Source organism: Paramormyrops kingsleyae, chromosome 23 (assembly GCF_048594095.1).
Source record: "Paramormyrops kingsleyae isolate MSU_618 chromosome 23, PKINGS_0.4, whole genome shotgun sequence".
NCBI lineage: Eukaryota > Metazoa > Chordata > Actinopteri > Osteoglossiformes > Mormyridae > Paramormyrops > Paramormyrops kingsleyae.
This window is the reverse complement of record NC_132819.1, coordinates 24,138,482-24,160,294: the sequence shown is the minus strand read 5'-3', so window position 1 is coordinate 24,160,294 and position 21,813 is coordinate 24,138,482. Positions and strand designations below refer to the sequence as shown.

The window sequence follows — 21,813 nt, the reverse complement described above, 5'->3', positions numbered from 1 at the left end:
CTGGTGTGAGATTTTAAGTTCGAGACAAGTCTGCACACGCATGCACACACATTTACATGTAAGAGTTTTATTACCTTGTAAACAGTCTGTAAGGTTTGCAAAGTATCCCAGTGCTTTTGATGAAGGCTAACGAATTTTAGGTTTATAATGGAATAACATAGATTTGCCGTAAGGTTTCTTGCCTGAGAGTCAGAAAGCATGAGTGTCGCGCCGGATGCCTGAGTTTGGCAACCCTGCAGATGCAATCACATGTCATTACGTCAAGAAATATGGATTGTATCAAACGAATATGTGTATGAATACATATAATTTGCAAACGAGGCGATTTCCAATTCTAACTTTATGATTAATAATAAAAAAATTAAGCATGTTTAAACTAGAGCAACCAAATTATTACCCACTTAATCCTTCATATCCCATCAATGTACCTTCGTGCGCTAAGGAGACCTGCACGCTCAAATGCACGAACCGGCGCGCATACACAAAACACACTTTTATTACTACGTTGTCAACCAGAAAACATGCAATGGGCTTATACTCATTATAACACAGACACAAGCTGAGAAAATCACATGAATGAGAAAGTGTGACAATTCTCATCGAGCCACAATCCTACTTCACTGACCCTGCTACTTCTAGACAGGCAAAGAGATGTTCTCAAACCAATTTCACACAAAACAGCAACTCCGAGAATCTGCATTCAGTAAAGAACTCATGAGTAAAACCATTCCTCCTTATTTAAAGCTATACACACAGCTGATTTCTGGTCACTCTCTGATATGAGGGTGATGCACTAAAGCGTGATACAGCATTTCCTGTGACAGTACGAGATAAGGTAAGATAATCCAATTAAAAATGTAAGTTTACTTTACATAGATATGAACACCAAGGACAAATGCCTTCATTTTGATTATTTTACGTGTTGTTAGCTTCCTGAGTGCCTGACAAACACCAGCCACACACGCTGATGACACGATTTACTGTGATGCAAGTACAAACCCACCGTTCTGATATCTATAGTTCATTTAAGGCAGCATGTCGAAATGCTGAGTAAAAGTAGTGATTTAAAAATGTTGGTGTTTTCCAGAATTCAACAAATCACAGCAGCACAGAGAAGCTCCACTGACTGAAGGGGGTATTATGAGTCACAGAGGACCGAGTTCTCCAGGGAGAAGTCATAGCGGAAGCTGGCCAGGTTGTCGTTAATGTCCCGGGAGAGAAGCACGTCGGGCAAGTGGTGAAGGCCTGCCTGCATAGCCAGGACGTGGGGAGCCAGAGTGAAGGGCACGTCGCTCAGGAGCTCCGGGAGGGAAGGGCCGCCTTCCGAGGCAGCGGGAGCAGCCAATGGGGCCGCATACATGGGGGCCGGCTGGGCTGGAACCGGCTGCACCGGAGCCGGCTGAACTAGGTTCTCATATGGTGTCTGCAGAGGGACAAAAGGTGTAATAGAAATGCTTATTTTTTTAAATATCACAGACATTATGTAAGAACTCAAACTACACACCAAATCATCTTACTTCAGACAGCAAAATAAATAAATGCAAATGTAAAGAAAATGGTGGTCTTAAAATCCAATATCGTTGGTTATATCTTTTGACCAAAGATGCCTTTCTGTAAGTGAAGTGATTAATTGCTGTCACAGCACAGCACACAACAATGAAACGTGTCCTCTGTATTTAACTCATGTGACATCATGACATAGCAGGGGGCAGCTAATTCAGCGCCCGGGGAGCAGTGCTTGGGGGCGGGACCTTGGTTGGCGATTCGAACCAGCAACCTTTCAATCGCAAGTGCGCTTTCCCTAACCACTAGGCCACCACTAATCGCACTGATCACCACCCGAAAGACGCACAGTCAGTTTTCATGGCAATATGGCAAACTGGAAGTTATTAATATTACATTCATGAATTAGATACTCTTGACATCATGTGAACAGTGATTGAGCAGTGAGTACAGCTTCAACTCTGCCTGTAGTGTGATCCTAAGTACTGCATATGACATGAAATATGGTGGGAAATGACACTGAATAACAAAGATGTGACAAGAGCAAAAAACGCTGAAAGTACTGGCAGAGCCAAACATACCAAACCTCTGTATCCAGATTTACAGCTGCAGTACTTTAGAAACACAGTACTGTACTTAAAGCATATAAACTGTCATATAATATCATCTAAGACACCTAATGTCATCCAAGACATCTTTAAACAACAAGCAGTAAAAACAAGACAGAGAGACAGAAAAATCGAGAGAGAGGGAGAGAGACATCGAGAGAGAGAGAGACATAAAGAGAGAGACAGCAAGAGAGAGAGAGACAGCAAGAGAGAGAGAGACAGACAGCAAGAGAGAGAGACAGACAGCAAGAGAGAGAGACAGAAAGAGAGACAGCAAGAGAGAGACAGAAAGAGATAGAGACTTGCACCAACCTTTATTTAGTCAGTCAGCAACAGAAAAAAAAAGAGATAGAGACATCGAGAGAGAGAGACAGAGAGAGAGAGACAGACATCAAGAGAGAGAGAGAAAGAGAGAGAGAGAGAAATAGAGAGAGACAGAAAGAGAGAGAGAGACAGACAGCAAGAGAGAGAGACAGAAAGAGAGACAGCAAGAGAGAGACAGAAAGAGATAGAGACTTGCACCAACCTTTATTTAGTCAGTCAGCAACAGAAAAAAAAAGAGATAGAGACATCGAGAGAGAGAGACAGAGAGAGAGACAGACATCAAGAGAGAGAGAAATAGAGAGAGAGAGACAGACATCAAGAGAGAGAGAAAGAGAGAGAGAGACAGAGAGAGAGACAGAGACATCAAGAGAGAGAGAGACATCGAGAGAGAGAGACATCGAGAGAGACAGACATCAAGAGAGACAGACATCAAGAGAGAGAGAAATAGAGAGAGAGAGACAGAGAGAGAGACAGACATCAAGAGAGAGCGAAAGAGAGAGAGAGACAGAAAGAGAGAGAGACAGAAAGAGAGAGAGACAGAGACATCAAGAGAGAGAGAGACATCGAGAGAGACAGAGAGAGCGCCTTGTCCTATGAAAGAGGCAAGATTTTCTCAAGCAATGTACTTATCTGCTCATGACTGCACCCACTGATATGAAGTAGGCAGGACCATACCAACCCTCCAATCCAAATAAACATGGCTCATTTTAGAAGGCAGTTCAAGCTGGCGGCTGTGGGCTGGGCAGCTTATTGATGCACTGCACAGGGGAGTGGGCTCAGGCCGCTATGGTAGCTGGTCGCATTTCCACTGGCATTCAGGAACCGTTCCTGATCTATTTCATGATGGGAGAATAGTTACAGCACGGTTCCAGCTCAATTCGGTATTCCACTGCGGAAGGGTCGACTTGGAAAAGGCGTTGCCGGGTTTGGAGAGCATGGAAGAGAAACTTATTTGCTGTTCACATAGCGCACGTTAGCCTGTGTCCGAATTCAGGGGCGGCACCTGTCTAAGACCGCATTCATAGGCAAGGCTCCTTCAAAATCCAGAAATGTGTCGTTTTGCCGAGTCGCCAAAGATCCCCCTGATGGATCCTTCACAGCCCAATACATCCCAGGATTGGCTGTGCAGGGCTAAAGTGGGCATGTCCCGGCTTGGCGATAGGAGGGAGATTCAAAGGGAAGGGCGGGAACAGCTGCTGACGGCCACAGCTTCCCATTTGACGGCGCTTTCCATTCGACCTTCAAAGAACGCAGCCTACAAAGACTATGCCTTACTAAACCACGCTTTGAAGGATGCCACCCCTGAATTCGGACACAGCTATTGATACTCGAATAATGAATAATATGTAGAATGTGGCCTTTTTTCTTCAGATAATCCATGCATATTGACATAGAACACCAGTATCTCCCTGCATCTCGACCAATCAAATGGTGACACAACCAGGTCGGTTTGGTCACGCTTTCGGCCCTGTTAGTGCGCAGTGCCACGTGAGTGCGGTTACGGCTCAGGTCCTTTACAATGGAAAAACAGTAGTTTGCGGTACGGCTCAGTTCTTGGTGACAGTGGAAAGATGCCACTAGACTAATCGAGACCTTTGTTTTTGCTCCAGTTCCTAATCCCAGGTGAGGATTCTGTTAACTCCTCGAAAAAACAACCCCTTTCCTTTTGGATGAGATCGATGCGGATTATCACCCTATTCCGCCAGCTGACCTTGGATGCTATAGACCTTCCTCTGACATGTTAAAAGGGCACCGGCTTATGGGGTGTAACATTACACACGACTAAAACATCACTCGCTGTCAGTGCTTCTGCATGTAGGTCTTCCCTGATCCAGCAGAAGAAATCCACCTCATCTCTAAAAGCAAAGATGACCAAAGAATCTGATTGCATTAATCAGATCTTATTAATCAGAACTTTTACTTAACGATATTGGCTTAGCGCTCATAGACCCAAATTAGCTTGTGTCCGCTTCCCTGCAGAAGTACACAGAGCCTCTGTTCCAAACAACATGCTTGAAAATCTATTCCTCCCACCTGCCATCTGAGTTAATGCTCATCTAGGTAAACAGGTACAATGGCTGTAATGTTTATACCTCCTATACGTTGGGCTTGGACACACATGGAGTATTTTGCGCACCCAGGGTCACACATATAATATACAATAACACGACCATGAATGTTAGGACTTCTGACCATATATACAAGTCTTGGTAACTCAGGAAGTCAGCTGAAACAGACAGGCTGAGAGAGTTCCTCCAACAAATTTTTGCCTGAAACGCACCATGTTTAGTGATTGGCCCTCAGGCGGAGTTCTGCTCGGCCGGAAGCTGTGACAGGGCTGGTGATGGAGCTCGGCGCTGCGTTTTACAGCCGTGTTTATGTTTATCATAAAGACAATGAGGGAACCAAGTGGCTACGCAAGCTGGGGGATCGACAGCTTGAGGCACTGCAGTGTTTAAGAGCTCCGCTGACGACCTCCTGCAAGCCGATGATCACTGTTTACCGGCTGCTTATTCATACAGCTGGAGAATTTGCCCAAGGTGTTCCTGGAGGATATGCTAGAGGCACCTAAAGTCGCTGAGACGGGCACGGATGCAGTCTGCGCTCCTCACAGCGGGCCAGCTGGGCTTTATCGCAGCCCGTAAATACGGCACGGGTCCACGCCGTTTTCCGTATGGTCTGCGGGGCACCACGTGTGCCAGACACTCCACAGCGACCCGGCATGCGCCGTACACTCCGCAGTGCCACGCTGGCACAAACAGGAGAGCGGCTATTGATCTATTGGCCAACACAGGACATCCGCTGGCTGTCAGTACAGTCAATGTGTGACAAGGCAAAAGGCCATCTGGCTGGAGAAACCATGGAACAGCCATTTCAAGCTTGGAAAAAAGACAAAAATAAATATTCGCTTCTCAATGATCTCCTTATGGCCTCAGACCTGCTTCTGGAGAGACCCTAAGCACAGGTTTGACACAAAATTCGGTGGAAAAGTCCGGCTGCAAACAATTACGGAAACAGCCAGTAGTGATGAAATCATTGGCACAGCTTAATATACAAACATAAATGCCTCTAAATGAGGAAAAAATGCCATTTTTGCCTTCTTGCCAGACTGGGTGAGGTTTCCGCAAATATTTCATTCATGTACTTTGACACTCAGTTAACACCAGTTTTTGGAATAACAATTAAATCAGTTGGTTCAGGCAGAAGTTCTTCTGGTAAGTAGTAGTAAGTTTATCAGGTTTAAAATTTTTAATAAAATAATAATTAAGTTCCGTTTTAACACAAGTAATAACTTATTTTAGTGTACTCCGCACGTTACTGCATTTATTGTTACGCAAATTAATCTTTATAGTTAAATACACTATATAAATTTACTGGGCTGGGAGTACGGGGTCATAGTGAGTTAGTTAATTATGGGGCCAGCTCAGTGTTGCGTTTGCAAGATGTTTGCCCTTCTGGACGTTAGTGTCCAGTCGGACTTCATCTGCGAGCGATGTAAGCTAGTGGACTCACTCATGGTCAAGGTTCGCGACCTTGAGGAGCAACTGGCTCGCATCCAATGCAACAGTGAGTTAGATGAGCTAGTTGATACGCCGTTTAGGGAGACGGTGTGTACGCCACTAACGGGGGGGAGGGAGAATGAAGAGCAGAGAGGTCGAGAGAGCTGGGTGACCGTAGGTCGTAGACGCAGGAAAAGGCGTACACACGTTACAGAGGCGGCATCACCTGAGGTGTCTGTGTCTAACAGGTTTCAGGTGTTTCCAGCTTTAGAGCCGGAAGGGACTGGGGAAGCAGGTGGGCCCTTGGGCACTGAGGAGCCCCCTCCCCCCAGAAAGAGGGAGGTTGTGGTAGTGGGGGATTCAATTATTAGGGGAGTAGACAGTTATGTGTGCACGCGTGATAGAGGGTCCCGTACGGTGTCTTGCCTGCCTGGTGCCCAGGTAGGAGACCTTCCAGATCGTGTGGACAAGCTTTTGGCCCCAGCTGGGGTGGATCCAGTTGTCGTGGTGCATGTTGGCACCAACGACATAGGCAAGGGTAGAAGGGCTGTTCTGCAGGATAAATTTATAGAAGTCGCCAATAAGCTTAGAAGCAGAACGTCCATGGTGGTATTTTCCGAAATACTCCCCGTGCCACGCGCAAGTGAGGCTAAGTTAGCTGAGATAAGGAGATTAAATGCGTGGCTAAAAGGATGGTGTAGGAAAGAGGGGTTTAGGTTTATGGGGCACTGGAGGACCTTCTGGAACAGGTGGGACCTGTTCAAGCCGGATGGGTTGCATCTGAACCGGAGGGGAACCAGTGTACTGGGAAGGCGTATTTGTAGAGTAGTTGAGGAATGTTTAAACTAGGGACTGGGGGGGCAGGGAGGTTAGTTAAGTATGTAACTGGGGGGAAACGGAAAGCCCAAAAAAATCATATTATAAGTAGGCACTGTAATAAGCCTACCCTTTGTTGTCTGTATTTAAACGCCAGGAGTATTAGGAATAAAATTCATGATTTAGAGGCTCTTATCTCATTGGACTCTTATGATATTATAGCAATAACTGAAACGTGGTTGAGTGATAAGGATGGACAAGAATATAATATGGATGGTTACACATTGTTCCGTAAAGACCGTATAGGTAAGAAGGGAGGTGGTGTTGCAGTATATGTAAAGGAAATCTTGCAGGCAAGGGAGCTTACTGATATAAGTAAAAGTACGGAAGCTATATGGGTAAAATTAGATGCTACAAACTCAAATAGCCTAATTGTCGGTGTTTGTTACAGAGCACCCAATGTAGCTGCTGAGGAAAGCAGATTGTTATACAGTGATATTAGGATTATGAGCAATAAAAATGATGTGGTAGTTATGGGTGATTTTAATCTACCGGGGATACAGTGGGACATTGTTGCTGGCTCTTCTGAAAATGAACTTGAGATGGTGGAATTAGTACAGGATTGTTTTTTTACTCAGTTTGTTAACACCCCTACCAGGGGAGATGCCATTCTTGATCTTGTTTTGTCTAATAACCAGGACAGGATTGGTAAATTAGATGTTTTAGAACCACTTGACAGTAGCGATCATAACATGGTTAAATTTGAGGTTAAGTTTAGTGCCCGAAGAGCAAAGTCCAAATCAAAAATATATAATGTTAGGAAGGCTAACTTCAATTGTATGAGATTAAAACTAGAAACCGTGAACTGGATGGAGTTAAATAACAAAACTGTTGAAGAGGCATGGGAATTTTTTAAAAGCACATTATTGCAAGTACAAGAGGACTTCATACCTGTTTCTAGCAAGAATAAATCTAGGAAATTGCAACCTAGGTGGTTTAATAGGGACATAAAGTATAAAGTAAGGAGGAAAAGGGCTTTGTTCCAGAGATGGAAAATAACTGATGATGACATAATAAAGCAAGAGTATCTAAATCTACAGGCTGAATTAAAAAATGACATTAGACGAGCTAAAAGGAATGTCGAAAGGAAGATCGCATTGGAGGCTAAGGATGACGTTAAAAGTTTCTTCCAGTATTTTAACTCTAAAAGAGCTCTAAAAGCTGAAATTACTAATCTGCAGGATAGTAAGGGTCTTATAATTGAAAACGACATTGACATAGTAAATGAGTTCAATGATAGTTTTGCACGGGTATTCACTGTCGAGGACACTAGTAACTTACCAGTTCTTATTACTAATTCAACATCGTCTATAACTAATATATATATAACTGAAGCTGATGTTTTGCAAAGCCTAGCTAAGCTCAAAATAAATAAATCACAGGGCCCTGATGGCATCTTACCTATAGTGTTAAAAGAGATGAGGGATATTATTTGCCGACCCTTAACATTACTGTTTCAAAAATCCTTATCTGAAGGTGTGGTACCTTCTGATTGGAAGCATGCCAACATAACGCCCATTTTCAAAAAAGGGGATAGAAGTAATTTGTCAAACTATAGGCCAATCAGTCTAACTTGTATAACTGGTAAAGTTATGGAGGCTATAATCAAAGAGAAAATGGTAGATTACCTGGACTCAAATAACATTTTGAGGGATAGCCAGCATGGATTTAGGAGAGGTAGATCCTGTTTAACAAATCTGTTGGAGTTTTTTGAGGAAGCTACTCAGGAAGTTGATGATAAGAAGGCCTATGATGTCATCTATTTAGATTTCCAAAAGGCTTTTGATGTTGTTCCCCACAAGAGGCTCTCACTTAAACTCAAAGCGACAGGTATTTTAGGAACTGTAGCGACTTGGATTGATAACTGGTTAACGGATAGGAAGCAGCGAGTAGTTATAAGAGGCTCGATGTCACAGTGGGCCTGCGTTCATAGTGGGGTACCGCAGGGTTCAATTTTAGGACCACTTTTGTTCCTAATTTACATAAATGATATAGACACCAATATATACAGTAAACTGGTGAAATTTGCAGATGACACCAAGGTGGGTGGTGTAGCAGATACTGAACTAGCGGCTCAGCAGCTACAGCGGGATCTTAATTTAATTAGTGACTGGGCTGACACCTGGCAGATGAAATTTAACATAGACAAATGTAAGGTACTCCATGTAGGGAGCAGAAATATAAAGTACAGGTATTTTATGGGACCTACTGAAATAAAGGTAGCTGATTATGAGAAAGACCTTGGTGTGTATGTTGATGCTTCCATGTCTCATTCTCGCCAGTGTGGGGAAGCAATAAAAAAGGCCAATAGGATGTTGGGGTACATCTCCAGGTGTGTGGAGTTTAAGTCAAGGGAGGTAATGCTAAGATTATACAATTCCTTGGTGAGACCTCACCTAGAATATTGTGTACAGGTTTGGTCACCATATCTTAAAAAGGACATAGCGGCCTTAGAAAAGGTGCAGCGTAGGGCCACAAGAATGATTCCTGGTCTTAGAGGAATGTCATACGAGGAAAGGTTATTTGAGCTAAATCTGTTCAGCCTCAAGCAAAGGAGACTGAGGGGGGACATGATCCAGGTCTATAAGATTCTAACAGGTTTGGATGCTGTTCAACCGAATAGTTACTTCAGCATTAGTTCAAATACAAGAACTCGTGGCCATAGGTGGAAATTAGCGGGAGAACATTTCAAACTGGATTTAAGGAAGCACTTCTTTACACAGCGTGTAGTCAGAGTATGGAATAGTCTTCCTGATAACGTAGTGCAAGCTGAATCCTTGGGTTCCTTTAAATCAGAGCTAGATAAGATTTTAACAACTCTGAGCTATTAGTTAAGTTCTCCCCAAGCGAGCTCGATGGGCCGAATGGCCTCCTCTCGTTTGTATAGTTCTTATGTTCTTATGTTCTTATGTTCATACTGTTTACATTAGAGGTCTTTGCTGAGTTTTCGTTGTGCAGGATGATTTGCATAATGTCCCGGATCGTACCAAAAACTGGGACGCAGGGGGATCTCGCCTCACCTTCGAAGGCAGCACAATGACACCGGCTGCGGGCGGTGTGGGGCCGCTCTTCTGACTCTTCTGCTTCTGCTCTTCAGGTGTTTCCCCTGGGGGGGGGGAAAGCAGCAACAGTAACTAAAAGCTAGGTTATATTTTTCAATATAACATGAATGCTTCCTGTCTTTTGAACTGTGGTGTCCATGCTCTCTGCGACATGATTTGTGAGGGTATTTATTTGGAGGTCAAACTGCACTCCCCCCGTTAAGGTACTAGCAGTGCGCTGCGGGCCGTCATCACAGAGTGACCCGAACCTTCACAACAAAAGAAAGGAGGTCAACTTAGACAGATTACCGGTGCTTAATAAGTGTGTGTGTGTTTTTAATGGAAACACATCCCTCCAGTAGAGTGCTCTTCAAAACACAACGGCCTCCCCTCCTCCCTTCATCTTTCCCAGTCTCTGTGCTCTCAGCGACTTACGAGAAACACCAGCTACTACAGGCAGACTGTCCTCTCATTCGGTCTCTCAGCCACCCACACCGTGCGCCACACACACCCCCAATTTACATTTAAAATTTCACGGAAAAGGCCAGACACTTGCTACTGCCAAAATGGAGAGATTCGTAATGAAAACATTAGAGACACAGGATAAATGTTCCCATCCATTTTAAATAAACAGAAGTGAATGTTGCCTGTAAATACAGGGAAGAGAGAAGGATGTTTCCACAGCCGACAAACACTGTTACGAAGTTAAATAAAACAAAGAAATTGGCCATAACAGAGGATGACCTCAAAACACTGTATAAAAATGTAAATACAAGAAATATTAAGAACGATTAAATATATTAAAGCCTATTGCCTCCCTCATTATAAGCAGAGCAGAGATACTCCATTATTTCAGCTGTTTCTCAGTGGTGCATGACTAACTGATTTTGCCTGTATTCCGGCTGCTCTTGCTGATATAGCTTATAATAATTCCAGTCAAAGGTGGAGTTTGGGGGCGGAGGGTCAGGCATGGGGGCGGAGGGTCAGGCATGGGGGCGGAGGTAAGGGGAACTGTGTAGGAAAGCAAAATAAAGCATATGCTAATTTCTCATTTGTAAAAAAAAAAACAAAACAAGCAGACACACACATGTCAAGGTCAGCTAAAGGGCAATGGTGGGGGGGGGGGGGGGCTGTGGTGCCACCCAAATGGGTATAGAGGGGCAGGACCACGGGGACACTGGCCCGAGCTGAAAGCCGATTGGCCCCTGGAGTGGCCCCTCCCCTTTTACTCACTGATTCAAAATGAATCATTGGCAAATGATAAGGTTGGTCCCTCTGTATGAATTAAGGCTCCCACCTTAAAAAAAATACATAAATCAAAGAACTGTCCCTGGTGGCACATTATTCCCTAAGGTCTCACCGGGTGAAATGACTTCAGTGCCTCAAGGTCACAAAAATAAATAAATAAATCCATTGCTGGTCTGTGTTTTGGTATTAAAAAAGCACAGTGGTAGCTATAAGAACATCCATTAGAACTCCCTCGTCCAGAAAAAAATGTAATTGTTTTATTTCCTTTATTTAGATGTTCAGTATATTTAAGCTCCTTTTTTTCTCTCTGGAGAAAAAGATTATATTCACTATAATGAGGACACTATGCCCTGGACACCAACTGCATCTGCTAGCCCAGCGTTTCTCAAACGGGTCCTAGGGGACCACAAGACAGTCCACATTTTTGCTCCCTCCATCTCCCTGCAGAACAGTCCACATTTTTGCTCCCTCCCAGCTCCCTGCAAGACAGTGCACATTTTTGCTCCCTCCCAGCTCCCTGCAAGACAGTCCACATTTTTGCTCCCTCCCAGCTCCCTGCAAGACAGTCCACATTTTTGCTCCCTCCATCTCCCTGCAGAACAGTGCACATTTTTGCTCCCTCCCAGCTCCCTGCAAGACAGTCCACATTTTTGCTCCCTCCCAGCTCCCTGCAAGACAGTCCACATTTTTGCTCCCTCCATCTCCCTGCAGAACAGTCCACATTTTTGCTCCCTCCCAGCTCCCAGGAAGACAGTCCACATTTTTGCTCCATCCCTGCAAGACAGTCCACATTTTTGCTCCCTCCCTGCAAGACAGTCCACATTTTTGCTCCCTCCCAGCTCCCTGCAAGACATTTTTGCTCCTCCCAAAAACGTGGCCTGTCTCGGGGTCCCCAAGGGCTGGGTTGAGAAACACTTTGCTAGTCAGATAAATTATTCACTATAAACTAAGCCTACGTTCTCCTTCTATAAGTGTGCCCTTGTCTTGCCTACAGAACACACACCCACACCTTGTGCACTATGAATTGCATGGCATCCTTCAAAGATAAACTAATGGAAAAAACCAAACATTGGCCTGAAGTGGAGAGAGGTCTTTCACATTTAATATCTTGGTAAAAGAAATTTCCAAATACTGGTACCTATGTGGGTACATTTTAAGCTGCTGTTCTGTAGAAAATCCATCAGCGTATTGTTGCTTTATGCCTCCAGCATTCGAGCTTCAAACCCCAGCTCTGCTTTTCCTCCTGGCGTCAAACATGCAGTTTGTCTCTGAATCGCTGATAGTGCAAAACCATGAGTGTGTGTGCGTGTGCATGTATGTGCCCTGTGACAGACTGGCCCCCCGTCCAAGGTGAACCGTACACTATTTCCCTCTGCTGCCTGGAACAGGCTCTAATACACAAGTGAGAACACAGAGAATGGATGTGTAACTTCCTCCAAGAGATTTTACAAAACTTTTTGCTGGGGTACTGCAGCACGGAAGCTGAGAAACCAGAGCAGTTCCATTATGTGGAAAATCCAGTTCCTGAACTGGCCTGCATTCCAATCTACAGAGGAAGGGAAATCAGCTCAGTTTTCTGGAGATGAATCAAAGGCTGTGAAATTCTTTTCATTACTGCTTTACAGAGGACACGAACCCCCCCCCCCCCCCCCCCCCCCGGGGGAGTCTATGAGTTCCATCCAGAAACTAAAACCATCAATAATTTTTTACATGTTTGATTTTAGCTGAGAACACTTTAAATATTTAGTTCTCATGCTTGGCTGACTTGTTAGGCCGTGAGAGTGAGGTGATGGGACACCCATCAGAGTCAAACCTTCCCAGGGTGTCCAGTGCTTAATGGGTGGCCAGACACACTCCCTTAGTGCACAACGCAGTGCACCCCCTGGCATGCAGCGCTCTTGTGGAGCACAGTGCAGTGTGTCCTGCTAGACAAACAGCAGAGGTCCCTGGAGTCGCTCTGAAACAACGCAAACTCACTCTCTCCATCCCAGCTGCACACAATCACAACCCACTTTTCACACCTTCTGTATAACTGGACACATGGTTTATTAAGCTTATGAACCAAAACAAATGTTTTCCTGTTTCCAAAGTTGTAGCTGCTGATGAATTGCAAACACAGGCCAATTACTGATTCTTATGTTATCTGCTATGAATGATCCAAGAAATCCTATCTTAATTCTCAAAAATCTCGTACATTTTGCTGCAAAAGGAGGGAAGGATCTACAAGATATTAGTTTAGCCGATTATTAATAACAGGGTTGTGTGAAAGAAGCAAACGGTGGCGAGTCACGCTCTGCATTCGGTCCCTTATAAAGTAAACCACTGTTTGACCGCCCCTTTAATATAACAGCCCCACAGAGACGAACCGCAGCTGTGCATGACATCACCAGCGTCGCATGTTAAAGAGCATCCTTCTCCCCAATCAGCTGACCATCAGCTGACCACAATCCTTCTTTTGAGGTCCTAACCTTTGGCACGTCGTGTTTAAAACAAAAGGCTGAAATATAAGCCACTCCGTTAAAAAAAATAATTCCTTGGAACAGTTAAAAACAAATAAATACATAACCTGACATAACGGCTGAGCACTGTTCAGATTAGGCAGCAATAAACAAAGCATTTCGAAGAGTTAAAAGTACAATATTCCTTTAAGACTGGCAAAACTTTGATCAATCAACCAGATAAGTAATATGCATTTTTTTGCTCTCAGTGCTAAATCTACATTATGTATTATGTTTATACAAATAATTACAAATTTACTTACATCAAAATTTACTCCTGTTCAAGATCTATTACATGCATACAATGTTCAAAACAGAACATATATATTAATCACGGGGAGAGAATCATAAAACTAACTTCATTTAGAATTATATCAAAAAAACAACATTGCTTTTATTCCTGACTTAAACCTGTAAACCATTCAGACTGATTTCAACATGCTTTACAACTCAATGACATTAGGTAGAAATCTGAAGTCTAACTGAAAACATTAATTATCAGTTTCCACATATACTGTCTGAGTTGTACGAGGCTTGTTTCTGGTACCAATATAGCTTCTACTAATGTATTCTGCAAAAACGTCTGTCCTGAGAAATAATTTGCATGTTCAGCCCAATTCAAAGAACACAGCTCTGCGCGTGTCCTTGGGCACCTTACTACTGCTGCAAAACGAAGTCCGAAAGCATGACCCACAGCCCCACCTAGTGTGAGAAGCTAACATTGCAGACTGTTGTTCTCCTGGAAATCTGCTACATCCCAAACACAGCGTCATCTCTCCAGAAGTGAAACCAATCTGGGGTGAGTTTCCCGAAGCGTTAAAAGACAGAACTAACGAACGACGTAGCGTTAAGAAGGCTTCGGGAAACTCACCCCTGGTCAATATGCCTAGCTTAGTGCAGCAGGAGAAATCGTCTTTCTGCCTGGCCGCCCTTGCAAGGCCCACTTTCCACTGTCTCCCAGTTTGATAACTAGCGTCTGCTCTCAAGCCCCATTACAGCACCCGGCTAGCTCAGTCGGTAAAGCATGAGACGCTTAATCTCAGGGTCGTGGGTTTCAGCCCCACGCTGGGCGATAGCATTTTGTGGGCAGTGGTGGCTTAATGGTTAGGGAAGCGCACTTGTAGTTGAAAGATTTCTGGATCGAATCCCCAACCAGCAAGGCACCACTGAGGTACCCTGAGCAAGGTACCGCCCCCAATCACTGCTCCCCGGGCGCTGAATTAGCTGCCCCCTGCTATGTCACGAAAGTCGCACATGGGTTAAATTCAGAGGACACATTTCGTTGTTGTGCACTGTGTGCTGTGGTGTGTCAACAATGACCACTGATAACCTAATTCTAAATGCTAATTCAGTTCATGGTAATGCAGTCCTTGTGGCTACAAACACCACATGTGGGAGCTTAATGACGCAAGAAAGTGGACTACTTCCACTTGTAAGTGCGTGTGTTGTAAACGTCAACAATATCTATCAAGTTCCGGTTTGTGTAAACTCGTGAAAAACAAACGCCAACGGACACATTCACTGCGAACACTGAACATCTGTTGCAGGCACATGTAGCATGACCAAAGCTTCAGTCTCCAGTTACAGGAAGAAAGGGCTTCGAGGTTTGCATCAGACCCAACAACCACAAGATGCCTTCACGAAAAGAAGCCCACAGGGTCAGTGGGGACAAGGCACACAGGGTTTGTGGGGACAAGGCACACAGGGTTTGTGGGGACAAGGCCCACAGCCTTCTCTAAGGGAGCTGACGTGGGCCATATGACTCTCTCCCTCTGCCCAGAAAAGCACGTGGCGTCTCACCATCTGCCATGATCTGTCAGCAGTAGTTCCAGAAGCAAAGTCAGCTACACACTCTCTTAAAAAAAATCAGAATTCAGACTTAGGCTTCCAGGTCCACCATATTCCATTTAACTGGACTAATTTCTAAAGGTCTGCAGTATGTATAGCAACTTGAAACGTGAGACTTTGCTATAAAAAAAACAGTGATCTCAGAGTTACAGACTGACTCATCCAGGTAAACCAAACAAATGCAATATAGCAATATACCTTGAGGGGAAACTTGGTTTGTGGTAAGAAGACTAAACTTGGTACAACTGAAAGCACTACCAACTTTTATTCGTGTTTTTCTAAGAATTTATATAGCAAATATCCTAAAATAAATATGGATAATCAGTTTTAAAAGCAGCTGCTACATGAGTTTTCTGAATTTCATTCCGTTCCCCTTGTAACACAAAAAGTGTTCATAAACATGAAAAACGCTCCATGAAACCCCATGCTGGTTTACCCCCTCAGTCACCTCCGGGAAACGTTTTCTTTTACCGTGCCTCTGCGCATTATAAAGACGACCGTCACTAATATAAGAAAAGTGAAACTCGAGTTACTGAGATAAGGATTATAGGGCGCGTTTCGATACGCAGAACGGACAACCCTGTCAGCTTCAACCGTGTCTTCAAATACTTCCAATTCTGATTATTCTGACTAAAAATGCGCTTCGTAAAATATACAAATTACTATCCAGGGATTCCTTATGATGCCTTTGTGTTACTGTGTGACCTGACTGATTTTAACGCCAATTTTTAATGTATTCATTCTGGTGCAGATAATCCAGAAACGGAACGTGACGGCTTTCTGCTCACCTACTATTACAAACCCGTCCAATTCTTTTTCTGGCACCGACTTCTTGGACGAGTCTTTTCGCCCGAAAAAAGTAAACATCTTGACTTGTCCTCGATCCCAGATATCTGTAATTTAATTATTCGTTGTGACACATAATCATAACATCGCATGTAAAACATAAGCTCTCGCCATCAGCTATTAAAAAGAACTGCTTATTTTTCAGCACAGATGCTTGATCCAAAGTCCCTTAATACGTCTAACAATCCGCTGTACCCCATAATAATCCAGGTAATCATATGCTTAATCATAGGACATTACAGGACGCTCGCGAGAAGCGCGATCTGTACCTTAGTAACCTTAACATTTAAACTTTCCTTACCGTCTGCTTCTTGTATTTATTACAGAATACTTTAAAAAGATAAGACTTAAAAAGATAAGATAAAAGAAGATAACTGACAGCAAGGTTAGATGGTATCTTCCAAACTATCAAATAAGTCAAAATACATTATATGATTATAATGTTAGATACAGCGAACACAAAAACATTGTGAAAAAGCAGTTTTCTCCGGTTGGTACCCAACAGGCTAGCTAGATACTGCATAACTTTTTACTAACGCTTTGATAAGACGACATATGGAATCAAAATAACTAGCTAGTTGCGCAAATGAGATAAGCCGCCCTGTCAAACAGGTCACTTACCGTCGTTTTTTATTTCTGAGTGAAGGATGTTACAAAGCAGTGTCTTTCTATGCGGTTAACTCCGGCTTATCCGGCCCTTTTTTGCTGTCTGGTTTCCTGCGTTATCGGACGTCACGCAGCCTGGAGTCGCTGTGGACCAAACAAAAGTGTAACTAAGAAAACACCTCCGTATTTCTGTTTTTAAAATCAGGGCGCATATAACAATTCATAAGATTATACGTTATACGTATACATTATACGTTTGTTCGATTCAAAAAATGAGTTTTCACCTCAAATCCATGTACATTCATCGTAAAACGTTTTATTTATTTATTTTTTATATTCAAATAAAATGTATTTGACGTAATTTAAGATCGTGAAGCTAATTTTAAGATCACTGGTTGTGTTTTGTAACTATCGTCGTAAGGTGCATTAAAACGCGCTAAAATGCATTTGAAGGATTTATAGGCATCATAATGCATTGCGCAACAGTGTTTCCCGGGGACGAGATACAGTGTAGCGCCAGGGCGGAAGTGACGCAGCAACGAAACAAATTGCTGCAAAACGCGTTTGGCGCGCTGAAAGAGGGAGCCTGGGGAACTTGAGAAAGATTGAAATGGCTAATGTTTACGAGTCACCGAAATCTCGCATAAACTCTGGCATGCTACCTCAATATATAAGCAAGCCAGTTTGTTTTGTCGGATGCGTCGAAACGGTAATGTAGTGCTCCTTAAGGTATTTTGTTTTGTCGTTTATTTTCCTCTTGAGCGTTTTGTATGACGACGAACAGGCGACTGGGGATTCATGTGAGATGCATAAAATGTATGAGGATAAGGAAACGACAGCTGTCTAATACGATTGTGGTTTTTTTACGTATCAGGTGCATCCGAGTGGCAAGTCGTTTGTTCTGATAGACGGGGAGGGCAAGAAGGCAACAGTGGAACTTAACGACCCGGTATGATAATACTTACCTCCATCTTCCAGTCGCTTATCCCGTCCAGGGTCTCAGACTTGCTTGGAGCCTGTCCCTGGCAGGACAGAACCAGAGGCCGTGGTACACCCTGGAGTGGATATCCGTGTACTCCTTTCTAGTTCTCACTAATTCACACTGGCAGCTAACAGATTTTTGGAGAAACATTTAATAACTTCACATTAGATATCCTCACACTGTCATGTAGTTTAATATGAATTGTCTGCTGTTCACTAGATTGATGAAGAATTAAGTGGAATCGTTGAGGTCATCGGGATGGTGTCCAACAAAGCCGCCATCGTGGCCACTGCTTACCAGATACTGCGAGATGACAAGGGGACGGCATTTGGTGGGTTTAATCTCTAAATTCAAGTACATTATGTGTTAAGACAACTTGTTACTGATGATCTTGTCCCTGCCGTCTAGTACACCTCACGTTTTAACATAACCCATCATTGTCATACATGGTTTATTTTTGTTTTTGTGAAGATTTTTTAAATTATTATTTAAAATACGACTTGTCCCATTCTTTCTGTTTCAGACCTGGAACTGTACAATGAAGCACTTAAAATTATCCACGATTTCCCTGAGTACTATCCGTTTGAGGTCTCTACGGGTGGGTTTTAATGTTGGTTGTTCGGCCAGCCAGAAGAGCGCATCACTGTCGCTGGAATATTTTGGTGACTTACTACTCCTATAGCTGTATGGATTCTTTGTTCTGCTTCAGAACTGTCATGTGCTTGATCCATATCTATCTGTAATGTTAATTTTGTTTTTTATATATATAAAATTTTGGAAACAACTGGTTTGTATCAAAACTAGCAATGGTTTCTTGAATTGGTTTTTGACACGTGGATTGTTTTATAATACAGCAGTTGTACTACAGCCGAGGTTTCAGGCCCCCAACCTGTCACCCTGCCATATAATCTGGAAAATACAAGGCATCGAGAACCCCATCTCTCCTGTTTCCTGTCTGTATAGCTTTTTGTTTGTGTGTGTGTGTGTGCGCTCCACCTTTAACTCTGGAGAGGGTTATTTTCTTGGCTAATTCAGTGTGAAATTTAGTTAAATCAACCTGAGATTTAAAAACAACTTAACATTTTGATGCTTCATGTTTTCCAGCTGCAATGGGACCTCACTTTTTAAAATTGTGACCAATGGCCCTCACATTCTGCTCTAGTTTAATAATTAAGAGACCATTGGGATTCTCCACCAGCTGATGCAAAACACTTAAATTAATTTCAGTCACACTGAAGTTTTGAAACAGCACTAGCCTGATTCATATTTAACGTTTCCGCATGCCGTTTTCCTCCTCGAGCGGATGCGTGGAATGTCCGTTTGCAGCCCAGATTTGGGGTTACCGTCTAGCGGACATTTTGTGAGTCAGCGTGCATTGACTAAGGGTTACCAGTAGATGGCAGCACTTGACTTTCACATGTCAGCCAAGGATGAGTTGAAGAAAAGCGGTTGTAATTATGCAGAGATGCACTGATTGTATTGGGAAACTATATATGGGTATCGGCCGATACAGCAACGATAAGCCACTGGCTGATGGTTAAAAATGATCCGATATTTACTGTCAATCCTCATTAAAATACCCATACTGCTTTGCACACCCATGTGCTAAGTAGAAAAATGTCTGCTGTAAGGAATTAATTTAACATTAGAAATGATTTTTGTAAATATTGCCCTGCTAAAATTTTATGAGAATCTACTAATAAACATTTTAATACAACAAATTTGATTGCTCACCTTTTGATAGCAAAAGAAAATTCAGTGCAAAATCAAAAGATATTATTCGTAAAATTACGGATTTTATCTCACTTGATCTGTTGTCCGTTATAGATATTATAAAAATATATGCAGTAATAAAATGTAGCGCTCTTAGACTGTTGTCAGAGTTGGTGTTTTTTCATATTTTTGGAATGTAATAAATTTTTAAATTCATTTTATTTTAGTGCACGTTCAGACTTATTTAAGAAGAACCTCCCCAAGAATCAGCATTGGGGTCTGTTTTTGAAATAATCAGCTATCAGTATTGGCCAGAAATATCCTTATCGAATCACTAATTATGAGCAATAGAATTCGATGAACAGCTGTGTGAGTGGGCGTGGAGGTGCGTTCACGTATATCTCTCTCGTCATTGACGTAGGGTAAAGATCTGTTTTAGTGCATGAATTCTTGGAAAGAAATCAGCCAAACACTGGGCAAAGAAGAGAAATCATTCAGACCAAAAAGACACCCTTGGCTGGATGGATGGAATATTGCTGCTTACACACGCTGAGCAGAGTATTATTGTTCAGTTGGGTTGAGGTCAGGACTCAGTACAGGCCTGTCAAGTTCTTACATCAAGCCATTTCAGCAAAACAGTGTACAGTGGTATGTATTATCATGCCAAAACCGACAGGGACTTCCCGCAACCGTGGCCAGAAAGTAGATAGCAATAAGTGGTCAAGAATGTCGTTATGGTATAGTGTTAAGCTTTACTTTCAATCGAACCCCCCCCCCCCTCCTCCCCCAACCTTTTACTGGGGGCACTACGCCTTCTGGGGGCTAACATCCTGGCATCCGGCAAACCAGATGGTGAAACGCAATTCATCACTCCAGAGAACAATGAACATGTTGCTAAGCTGCCGTTAATAAATTCTTGTGCTGATGTTGCTTTCAAAGACAGTTCGTAAGTCAGTTCTTGTGTTTTTTACGTGCCGTACGTTTCAGCGCACAGCGATGGCTCTCTGTGAGCTCACGTGACTTAATGTTTCATGACTGAGCCAGTGGGGTTTTCGGAGGGTCGCCGGTTCGAGCCCGGCCTCGGCCGGTCTGCGGCTCCTTGAGCGAGGTCCCTAACCCCCCCCTCCCTGGGTGCCCCTGTGGGTGGCTGCCCTTCACAGCTAATTTGCTCTTACCTACAGAGAGTAAGTTTGGGGAGGCGTAAGGAGAATTTCCCTATGGGGTCAATAAAGTATCAATTGTTATTATTCAAGTACAGCTGCCCGGGGCAGAAATGTGATAGACTTCTTAGTGACATCCTATAATGCCACCGTATTGAACATAACAGGGTCTTTCACAATGATCCATTCGACTGCTGGTGTTCCTGGACAGAGATTGCGTGGCTGTGTGCTTGATTATACACCTCTGTAATCAATCGGTTTGGATTAATCGGCCAGTTCCACTAATTCAAAACAGGTATCCAGATACATTTGGACATAAACTGTATTTATGGCTTTGGATTCATCGCAATTTGAATGATGTATGCAAATTTGCCTATTGAAACAGGTGCAGATTTTAGAGAGATGAACCAACGTATGTATTTCATTCAGGATGCAGCAGCATTTTGCTGTTCCTGTGCTCCCGGAGCCAATTAGCAGTCACACTCTTTCCTCAAAGGCAGGACATGCCGTCACCATGGTAGCGCATTCCCAGAGTTCCCATTTACCCTTAGCCTCTTTGGCTCACTGATAGGCATTTGCTGGTGCTACCTGGATCACATGACAGAGACGTAACAGCAGGTAAAAGACCAGGAAAATGGGCTAGTCACTGAACTGTAGGGTGTGTCACAATCTTTTTGTGTTTGTGCTCCACCGGGGACATTTTGTACTGAGTTTCTGTTCTTCTGTTGAGGGAAAAGAAATAGGAACTGAGGAAATGGTCTGTCACCTGACCTCACCCCACCGCAGAACATCCTTGTCTCCAAAGTCCAGCTTCCTCCCCACACAACCCGCACAGCAGTGTTTCCCAATCGGGTCCTCGGGGACCCACAGTCAGTCCACATTTTTGCTCTCTCACAGCTCCCGGTAGGGAATCAGGAGGGAGCAAATGTGTGGACTCTCTGGCAGGGAGCTCAGTGGGAGCAAAAACGTGGACTGGGTTCGCAAACACTGCTGTACAGCACAAGCAGCTGGAAGCAAAAAGATGGGCAATCATTCACCCAATCATAGCGAAGCTGGAGCC

General features: G+C 43.5%; 2 protein-coding genes and 1 non-coding gene across 4 annotated transcripts; 2 read left to right on the top strand and 1 right to left on the bottom strand.

The window, feature by feature from the left end:
* Positions 1-478: 478 nt before the first annotated feature.
* Positions 479-17,318, bottom strand: umad1 (UBAP1-MVB12-associated (UMA) domain containing 1). Its single transcript, XM_023809748.2, has 5 exons — positions 17,183-17,318; positions 16,914-17,042; positions 16,235-16,339; positions 9,832-9,917; positions 479-1,423 (listed from the first exon to the last, which is right to left on the bottom strand). The coding sequence occupies exons 3-5, from the start codon at positions 16,311-16,313 to the stop codon at positions 1,139-1,141; spliced, it is 450 nt and encodes a 149-aa protein (XP_023665516.1). The 5' UTR covers positions 16,314-16,339; positions 16,914-17,042; positions 17,183-17,318; the 3' UTR covers positions 479-1,138.
* Positions 14,598-14,670, top strand: trnak-cuu (transfer RNA lysine (anticodon CUU)). The gene has a single exon. It is a non-coding gene; the product is annotated as a tRNA-Lys (tRNA).
* An 86-nt stretch (positions 17,319-17,404) lies between the features above and the next one.
* On the top strand, positions 17,405-18,818 carry rpa3 (replication protein A3). Of its 2 annotated transcripts, none has more exons than XM_023809749.2 (4): positions 17,405-17,607; positions 17,773-17,847; positions 18,100-18,211; positions 18,404-18,818. In XM_023809749.2, the coding sequence occupies exons 1-4, from the start codon at positions 17,509-17,511 to the stop codon at positions 18,487-18,489; spliced, it is 372 nt and encodes a 123-aa protein (XP_023665517.1). In that variant the 5' UTR covers positions 17,405-17,508; the 3' UTR covers positions 18,490-18,818. The 2 variants fall into 2 exon arrangements, with proteins under 2 accessions (XP_023665517.1, XP_023665518.1); XM_023809750.2 differs by having other exon boundaries at positions 17,405-17,627.
* The last annotated feature ends 2,995 nt before the right edge of the window (positions 18,819-21,813 follow it).

Excerpts from the sequence above, each read along its gene's own strand:
- rpa3 (XM_023809749.2), top strand. The coding sequence starts at position 17,509 with ATGGCTAATGTTTACGAGTCACCGAAATCTCGCATAAACTCTGGCATG. Across the intron at positions 17,848-18,099 it reads CAGTGGAACTTAACGACCCG|ATTGATGAAGAATTAAGTGG; the intron begins GTATGATAATAC and ends GCTGTTCACTAG. Across the intron at positions 18,212-18,403 it reads TGACAAGGGGACGGCATTTG|ACCTGGAACTGTACAATGAA; the intron begins GTGGGTTTAATC and ends TTTCTGTTTCAG.
- umad1 (XM_023809748.2), bottom strand. The coding sequence starts at position 16,313 with ATGTTTACTTTTTTCGGGCGAAAAGACTCGTCCAAGAAGTCGGTGCCA. Across the intron at positions 9,918-16,234 it reads GGACGGGTTTGTAATAGTAG|GGGAAACACCTGAAGAGCAG; the intron begins GTGAGCAGAAAG and ends CCCCCCCCCCAG. Across the intron at positions 1,424-9,831 it reads TCATTGTGCTGCCTTCGAAG|ACACCATATGAGAACCTAGT; the intron begins GTGAGGCGAGAT and ends GTCCCTCTGCAG.